This window comes from Brassica oleracea, chromosome C8 (assembly GCF_000695525.1).
Source record: "Brassica oleracea var. oleracea cultivar TO1000 chromosome C8, BOL, whole genome shotgun sequence".
Taxonomy (NCBI): domain Eukaryota; kingdom Viridiplantae; phylum Streptophyta; class Magnoliopsida; order Brassicales; family Brassicaceae; genus Brassica; species Brassica oleracea.
The window spans coordinates 15555778-15565270 of NC_027755.1; the positions used below are offsets into that span (position 1 = coordinate 15555778).

At 37.7% G+C, this 9493-nt stretch overlaps 2 protein-coding genes across 2 annotated transcripts; both read right to left on the reverse strand.

Moving 5' to 3' along the window:
- Positions 1 to 3987: 3987 nt before the first annotated feature.
- LOC106309814 lies at positions 3988 to 5515 on the reverse strand. Its single transcript, XM_013746949.1, has one exon. The coding sequence runs from the start codon at positions 4995 to 4997 to the stop codon at positions 4209 to 4211; it is 789 nt and encodes a 262-aa protein (XP_013602403.1). The 5' UTR covers positions 4998 to 5515; the 3' UTR covers positions 3988 to 4208.
- Positions 5516 to 5672: 157 nt separating this feature from the next.
- On the reverse strand, positions 5673 to 7919 carry LOC106309688. The gene is made up of 5 exons (XM_013746782.1): positions 7356 to 7919; positions 7036 to 7134; positions 6621 to 6665; positions 6384 to 6521; positions 5673 to 6168 (listed from the first exon to the last, which is right to left on the reverse strand). The coding sequence occupies exons 1-5, from the start codon at positions 7728 to 7730 to the stop codon at positions 5815 to 5817; spliced, it is 1011 nt and encodes a 336-aa protein (XP_013602236.1). The 5' UTR covers positions 7731 to 7919; the 3' UTR covers positions 5673 to 5814.
- Between the last annotated feature and the right edge of the window lie 1574 nt (positions 7920 to 9493).

Consider the following 9493-nt stretch of genomic DNA (forward strand, 5'->3'; position numbering starts at 1 on the left):
ATTCTTGAAGTTACTTAACAATTTTGAAAATTAAATAAACATATCTTAAAGTTAAAAACTAACGTATAAGACTTCCACGGAAGTCTTCTCAATTAGCTAGAAACTTTACTAAACATGAATGTTGGTAACCTCATAAATATCACCAATTAAGTTATAAATTTCATTCAGTATCCCCAATATTGACTAATATACATGAATTAACAAAAAATTTTTTTTTAAGTCTTTATAGTTTTAGAGAAAATGAAAGTTTATTAAACATTGACGCAGACGACTTCCACGGAGGTCGTCTGGTAGACTTCTAGGAAGTCGTCCATTAAGGTTAGTTTTGCAATTGATTTTTAACCTAGACGACTTACATGGAAGTCGTCCATCTTTGTTTTTTAAAAAAAAACTCGAGACGACTTACATGTAAGTCGTCTCGGGAAAACAGGTTAGTTATGCATTTGACCGGATTGTGTCAGAAATTTGACTTTTTCTAGACGACTTACACGTAAGTCGTCCAATCGAAAATTAAAAAATCAATATTTTGTTATACCTAGACGACTTCCATGTAAGTCGTCTCAGGTTAGTTTTGCAGTTGAAAAATAAAACAAAAATATGTTTTTTTTCTAGACGACTTATACGAAAGTCGTCCGTCCGACGACTTACATGGAAGTCGTCCAAGATAAGCAAGGTTTGACCAGAATCTCGGAATAAAATCATGGACGACTTCAATGTAAGTCGTCGGACGGACGATTTCCGTGTAAGTCGTCTAGAAAAAAATAGTTTTTTTTGTTTTATTTTTCAATTGCAAAACTAATCTGAGACGACTTCCATGTAAGTTGTCTAGGTATAACAAAATATTGATTTTTTAATTTTCTACTGGACGACTTACGTGTAAGTCATCCACGAAAAGTCAAATTTCTGACACAATCCGGTTAAATGCAAAACTAACATGTTTACCCTATACGACTTACATGGAAGTCGTCTCAAATTTTTTTTAACAAACAAAGCCAGACGACTTACTTGAACAGATCTGGGAAAAAAAGCTGATTTCATAGTTTCAACCAGTGAGATAACTTGTTTAGCACACAAAAGTCTTCTCCAAACACTGAGAATCTCAAACAAAAGTGATCCACCAAGAATAGTAAGCTTCAATGGCTTTATGAACCATAAAAAATTTAGAATCAAAATCTTAGGTTTTTTTCGATGAATATGGAGAGAAAGTAAAGATGTGTTGTTTTTAGTTCATAAGAATTGAGAAAGAAAGAGTGTAAATCGATTTTTAGGTGCATTAAGAGCTTCAAATTGGTTTGTTCATAGTGGTTGGTGTATTGATGACAATGACAATATTGTGAATACTTGAAGAAGATGAGGGTGATAGAGTAAAATATGCATTTTCAAAAAAAAAAGAGATGCAAAAAAAAAAAAAAAAAAAAAGTGATGGCATTTTTGTGAATAATCTGAACTTTGGGGATGAAAGATGCAAGTCAAAGTTCCAAAAAAAACATGGATTAGTTTTGTGTTTGATTTTAAATTTTGAGTCATATTTGCAAAAACTCCAAAATATATTTATAATTATATAACCAGTATTATAACACAAGATCATTATTTTACCAATTTTTTTAAAAAATAATCGTATAATATATATGTTAATTTATAATAATTCATATTTTTTATAAAAACATATATGCATAATTTTATTTATATGAAAATTAAAATAAATAGTTTATTTTTAAAGGATGTAAATATGAAAGAAAATAGTCCATCTTTTAACTTATTTCTCATTGGTGAAAAAAGTCATTTTAGTGTTTTATTATTTATTAATAATATTTTTTAACCCGTGGTAGAAAATATTATGTTATGTACAGTGATTCAAACAAACACTTTAGTTGACCAATATTAAATTTATAAAATAACATAGGAAAGTTGTATTAATGTTTTGCTATATAAATATATGTGGTATCAATTTAGGATATTTTAAAGTCTTACCATAACAATTGTTACCTTATAAAATCAATCATGAATAATTATAATATTTAACATATTACCATAAATAAGTTCCCCCAGATTTATTTTTATAAATATTAGTTTTTTAGACTTAAAAATATTGTAATTGTATTAATTATAGTGTATAGTTTTTAAAATGTTTTCACCTAGAAGCAAGTTGAGTCCAACTTTGTGCTTCTGTTTTAATAATATTGATAACTTTTTGAATTAAAGATTAGGCAGAGAGAGTTAGTAGCATTAGTTGACCTAAATGCATTGAAATCACAAGCGTATTGGTAAAAATTCTTCCAACCAATGTCAATTTGAAATCTCCGTTAATCTCTTATACTCTAGACCACACTGCGTGAGTATCCTTGTTATAGAAAATTTATAAGTTTACCTCTTGCATTTCTCTAACATTCGAGAGGCCAGAGGCGGAGGTAGTAAAAAAGTAGAAGGATTAGCAGACTCCACTATTTTTTAATTTATTGTTATTTTTAAAATTGTATCGACTCCACTAAAAAAAGAAAATTTGACTCGCTAAAAACACAACCCCACAAAAATAAATAAAAAACATAACAAATTAAAGATAAAATTTAATTATATAAATAATATATTTAAAAATTTTATTTGTTAAACATTGGATTTATATTAACTTTAACCTAAAATCCAATAAACATGTGTTTTATCTTAAATGTTAATTACATATTTGTATTAAGCCTACATTGTATTAGGCCCAAATAATCAATATTAGAAAAAAATTAAATAATAAATGAGTGAATTTTTTGAAAAAAAGGTTGTACTTCTTATCGACGAATTCACAATACGGCGAGAACTCTCATGCTCCACAGCAATTTTTTTGATAAATTTTAGGTTAGTTTTCCACATTTTGTGTTATACTCTCCACTTTTGCTTATATTATTTTACTGAATCAGAAATGATCATAATTCATCAATTCAATAAAAACGTTTAGTGTTTATGTTCATCTGGATATCTTTAACAATTAATTTTATATCTAGAAGAAGAATAGTCTTTTAAATTTATCAGATAACTTATGGATAAGTTTTTAAGTCTGAAAAGAAAAATCTATCAACGGATGATAGTTTCTAAAACATGAATAAAAATCGTCAAAATCATATTTGTTTCTAAAACATTAATAATCAGTTTTTAAATAATTGTCCTACTTATTTGTTCTATCAAAAAAATATTTGAAAATGTAATAGATAAAACTGTGCTAAACAAATTTCAGGCTATATGTGATTGTAAAGTACAGTTATAGTTTTTCGTTGGTTTGTTAATTATGCTTTTGAAAAACATTTCTGACCCAGGTATAAAACATTACTGGCTCCACCACTGCCGGAGGCGGTGTCCAACTTTTCGGAAGAGCAAACGTCGTTTATTTTTAAGGTGAGAGCAAAGGCGATTTGGTTATCATATGAACAAACATAAATGTTATTTTTAGCATAAATTATTACAAAAATGGTCATTACTGGCATAAAATTTCACTACTGTTTTTGTTCTTAGTAACTGGAAGAGGACACTTGGTCCTACTGTACTACACTCAAAAGCTTTTTATGTCATCTGTTGATTAACATTAAGGAAACCAAAGGTTCAAGAGTTTTACAAACTTCCGACACAAGCCATAACAGCACTACACAAAATGAATTAGCCTAAACGGACTGGACAACAACCGGAGCCTCTAGCTCAGGTGGTATAGGAACCTCGACTGGGGTGCCCGCCATCTCGAGTTCGAGCCCCGGCCACTGCGGTATTCAAATACGGGCCGCAGCGTTCCAGGAGCCAACGCGTGGAGAGCCGTTTGGCCGCCCACGCGGCTAGTCTGCGCTCTCGATGTACGGGTGCCAATGTACGGGTTATATCGCCCTGTTGGCTATCGTCCTGTCGATGAGTGGCAGGACACCTGGGTTATCAAAAAAAAAAAAATCTGGAAATGTGTAATTTATATGAAATGAACCGTGAAGCTTAACCAAAGTCCTCGTTAATCATATGAAACCAAAAACAGAGCACTACACACTATCCGTACTCAACAACTCGTAAAAGTTCTTATAGTAACCCCTTGAAGAGGGAGGGATTATCTCACTGTCGAAGATGTGCTTGAGCCACGCTGGACACTCAAAAGCCATGTGATCCCCCATTAATTATACCATCCATATTTGGTACGTTCACGTTAATAAGAAACTGCGACCACGGCCTCCTTGCGTTTGCGCATTTTTTCTCGCTCAATGCTTCAAGTCTTCAACAAACGCGCCTATGATCTGCTGCTGCGACTCAAGCATCATCTGACAATGCTTGAGCTCCATCTCCATTCTCGTCTTCTCCATCTCCATCTTCGACTCCTCCACGCTCACAAACATCTCCGTCAACATCTTCACCGAAGACACAACTTCATTAATCGGGTCAGACTCATTCATCTGCTCGTGCTTTAACCTAGAAGACGATCCATATCCATTGGAGACACCTGGATAGCTCCCGTCCTTCCAGGTATAACCGTTGACCCTCCTAGAGTTTTGGATTCTCGGGTTGAATCGTTCCCTCTCATCATCATCATAATCCATCTCTGGAGAGAAATTGTTATTGAAGTTCTTGGCTTTAAACCCATGAGAAGCGAAACTCCGATCACCATACGACTTCAATGGAAATCCACCACCGCCGCTGCTAAACTCGCCTGAAGAAAGCTTCCCATGAGAACCCCTAAGCCTAGTTGCCTTGGGGGCTAACAAAATCTCATCATCAGAATCAGCATTGAACTTTTGATGTCCATTGTATCTCCTTTTCGATCCAAACCCACCTCCTGAATCGTTATCTGAATCAAACTCAGGTTTAAAACCACCGTACATTCTCATCTGACTCTTAACCCTAGATCTAACCCCAAACCCGTCACGAGGCGTACTCACCAAGGATCTCTTCGATCTAACCCTAAATCCATCCACACCGTTACTCTCGTTCTCGCGATCCACATCCTGATCGTTCGGTTCAACGGCCGTGGAAGTCACCGACGCAAACTCCATAGCATCCAAAACAGGGAACAGATCCCACGAGGAAGAGAACTTGCCTGGTTTGGTAAGACTACGCTGCTTCTCGCCGCGGTAACGTTTCCAGAGCTTCTCGATCTTGTGCCGGCATTGGGTGGCTGTTTTCGCCGGACCTCCAAAGGTAGGCAACGACGCGGCCACGTCGTCCCAGTCAGCCGCACGGAGGTTCCCACGGCGGAGGGCGAACCACTTGTCTTTGTAGGCATTGACGAGCGCGGCGGTCTCCTCGTCGGTCCAGCACGGAGGCGGGACTCTCCTGGTAGTGGTGGTGTGGAAGGATCGATGGCGGTGGCGACGGGGGACTCGTCATCGGGGGTTGACATGCCGGTGGCAAAGAAGAAATTAGGGTTAGGAGAAAGAGCGGTGCGTTAAGGATGATAAAAGAGGCGGAAGAGAGGCCTAGGTTAGAAAAATTGGGGGAGGAGGTGGCCGGTTTGAGATTGTGCTAAATTGCACCGCGTAGTGATGACGTGTGCGCACTCGACGCACCTCCTCCATCGCCGCCGTATACGTTTAACAGACCATATCTACCGGTTCAGTATATACCAACGGTTTGGTTTAAGTCATTTGGTTTTTTTCTTAGTATATTCATTCAATTTGTTACATGAAATTAGTTTGGTTGGATCCGGTTTAATTTCTTCGATTTTGAGATTATACTAAGCCATATATATATTTTCATTTAAAACGGCCAAAAATCAAAGAAATTCTACCGTAGTTTTTTTATGCACAATAAAAAAGGAGATATTATAAACTTTCAAATCAAATAAGAAAAACATTGTTCGGTTCTTCACGTTCACGAACCGGATTCTTCTTGTTCTTGGCCAGATTTCATTCTCCGTACGGTTAACGACACCGGTTTCTCCAGCACAGAGACATTAACGCTGTTCCAAACATCGGTTCTTGTTGGTAAACCGGCAATCCTCTCAGCAACCTCCATGTCTTCTGGCAGAACAGAGCCGAACACAGTGTAAGATTGCTTCCATTCGTGGTGGTTTGCTAGACTGATAAAGAACTCTGGACCCGAGCCGACCCACCCAACAGAACCACGGCTTATGGTTGGGCAATGCTCGGTTGGGATCGGCGTGAACATGTTTCCCTCTGGCTGGAGTATTCCTTGAATCATGGCGTATGGTGGACCATAGGGAGCCTGCAGGAACATGAAGAAAGGATGATACATACGAAGCAAAATCTCTGTTCGTATAGAGAATAGAAAGTGTGCAGCAAGAAGGTATGAACAAGTTTAAACCGGAAAATGAACCAAATAGATGACATCATAACACAAGAATCAATATTCGTAGTGTGAGAACAGATCCTAAGCTCCTTACTGATATTTAGCAGGCAAATTTGTGAAAGGTTTCTTACGTTGTTAATATGATTGCCTTGTGAGTCCCAATATGATCCTCGATTCTCAGCCCGATGAAACTGGCAGCCGGCGCAGTGGCGCATAGTTAACAAACTAAGAATGTAGTATACTGAGTGAGGAGCGCACTCAGGGTGAAGCTGCAACAAAAGTTAACCTTCCACGTCAAATTTGAAACTCTAAACAAAAAAAATGAAACCTTTCCCCGAAGTAAAACGGCATTAAACAAAAACACTTACTTTGACATGAAGTACACCGTGTTCCGTCTCAAAACCAACAATGCCCTGACAGAAACAAAGTAGCTAATCAGTAAAATCCGAGAACACTATTTGTTTTCATGAAAATCATCACCTGACACATTAATTTCACAGATTAGAAGGAAATTGCGAACAAAGTGAAAGTATATCTTATGAAATCGAAGGAACAGAGCAGTTTTTAGCATCTAATCAGGTAGACAAATCAAAAATACAAAACAAAACAGGCTTAGTAACTTCGTGGAGTAGTCAATCTTTGAGGAAACTGTGAACACAATTAAAGTATAGTGTCGTGAAATCTGATGAAACTTATTGCTTCCAGCATTTAAAAGATGCATCAACTTTGAATGTGGGTATCAACGGAAGTAAGTTTTATAGTCATGATACACATATATACTACCTGGCCTTGTCCGAATATCAGCCCAGATGTCCACATCACTTTCTGCCCACCTTCCTGTCGATCAGGGACCAAAACATCATTTTGCTTCTTCAACCAACACTGCACAAAGAAGAAACAGAAGGAATAAACTTACTAAAAGTCAATCTCTGTAACTTAAACCTATGGCAAGTGTCTTTTGAGCATTTCCTAATCACTAGTTTCTTCTTCTTTAGACAACTTGACGCTCAAGTAAGCATTTTATCGAACACTTAGGCGGCATGATCCAAGAACACTTAAAACAAAGCACAGTTGGATACGATCACAAGGGATCACAGACTCACCTCTCCGAACTTGGACCCGCAAGCCTCTTTGTCCCCGCAGAAGACCCATGAATCGCACAAACAAGGTCCGTGGTTGCCGCTGCACATAACTTTACACGCCTTGCAACACTCATCAGACGAATTAAACTTGAAATCCGTCCCCCACTTCACCGCCGAACCCCACAGCTCCAGATTATCTACTCCACGGCAACACCCTCCGCCACCATCTACTCGGGAGTGATCTTGCGACCGGACAGCAGAATCGAGTGCGTGGTCTTGGGGACGGAGAAGAGTAGAGAAGACAGCGTAGACGACAAGACACGAGATCAGACCGATGAAAAGGAGCGCGGCGGCGGTAAAACGGCCAGGATCTCCGTCGTTTAATCGACGGGGCATGGCCGGAGTAGAGCCCGAGGGTTGGTTGACTTTTGTGAGGAAGATGCGAAAGCGAAGAGGATAGAGAAGTGAGGTTTCATGTGAGATTGAAAATACGAGAATCAATCAATAATGATGAAGAGATTGGTTGGTGAGTCAACTCGTGCGGCTGCCTCTCTGGAACCTTTGAACTATCATGGAAGATTGTGATCTCCATTTTTTTGTTTTCTTTTTGTCTTCTTTCGGAAGTTTCCCCAACTCTTACGTCAGTTTGAAGTAATCAAAACACTGTCGTTTTAGAATTCCTTTTTGGGTTGAAAATTCCACTGATATATATATATATATATATATATATATATATATATATATATATACCATTGGTTTGACCATATAAAATATGTACCATCATCATTGGTTGCTGTCAATTATGTATCTGCACCACGGACCTGACCCGTAAAAGACTGTCGCCGGACGATATTGGGACGAGGTTTTCTGGGTCCGCAAATTTGTGGGGCCTCACGGGACGGGTCTTTGCGGGACTGGGCCTTCTGCGGGATGGGCCGAAACGGGTCATGCGGGATTACATGGACCCGCATATTTTTTTTTTCATTTCTTATTTTACCTAGAAAACGAGAAAGAAAGTGAGAAAAAAAAACAATTCTTGTGACTTTTCCCCCAGAAAACATAAGGAGTTCCGGCGATGACGATTCGAGCTCCGGTGATGATGATTCGAGCTCCGGCGATGACAACTCCATCTCCAGCGATGACGATTCCAGTTCTTGTGGTGTTTTGATTTGGTTTTCTCTTTTTATTATACACAACTATGAATTGCTTTATTACAATGTGATATTTCTTGTTTAAGTTGATTAGTTTTGTTATCAATATTGTGAAGTGGTATTTTTCTTAAATTAAAAAAAAAAATTCGTTACAATGGTGTTGTTTAGGAGAAAAGTTAGTTGTATATCACGTCACTTGTATAATTTGGCAAAGTGATTCACAATTTTTTTTGCAATCCAAATAATTAAAAAGAGAGATGGTTTGATGTAGACATATAACACTTGACCCAAATTATTACAAAGACAACAACTCAATCAGATTCAAGCTTAACAAAAGCTTATGCTGATAATAAAAGAAGGCTTTTAACTCAAAAACGCAAGCACAAACGGAGCTTTGTGGCATTGATTTTGATAAGACTTTAGTGAAACTTAATGAGCTCTCTTCAACTCTCTTACACAACTTTTCTACTTGAACATTCATGAAAGAAGATGTAACATGCGGTTTGATAAGAAGGCGTTCCGCGGGACGGCCCGTAAAGACCTATATATTCTGTGGTACGGGTTTGGACCGGCATTTTGAAGACCGCAGCCCACGCCGGACATGCCCTCTGTGACCCGCTCGACGACTAACCCGCCGCGGTACGGGACGGAACAGGATGGGTAAACCTGTTTGACATCTCTATGGTTGGTAGTTTGAATTAGTGCAAGAAGCAGCCGGTTCCAAACTAGTGTAAGAGTTACCATAAACATAAGATAGTTTTACTTTAATTTGTTATTTATAATAGATGAATGCTGTATTTGTGGAATTTCTCTTAATTCAGTGGTTTAATTTGAGGGTTCGTCAATGTTTATATATTAGTTTCGAGTTCAAGAGAAAGAAATTTATGAATATTAATGAAGACAAAATGTACAAATATCTGCAGCATCGTGTAAGTATCACTACAAGAAAACACGTTAGTTGCAAGGGAAAATTGCATCGTAATTCCGTTGCAAATCCCTTATTGCGAG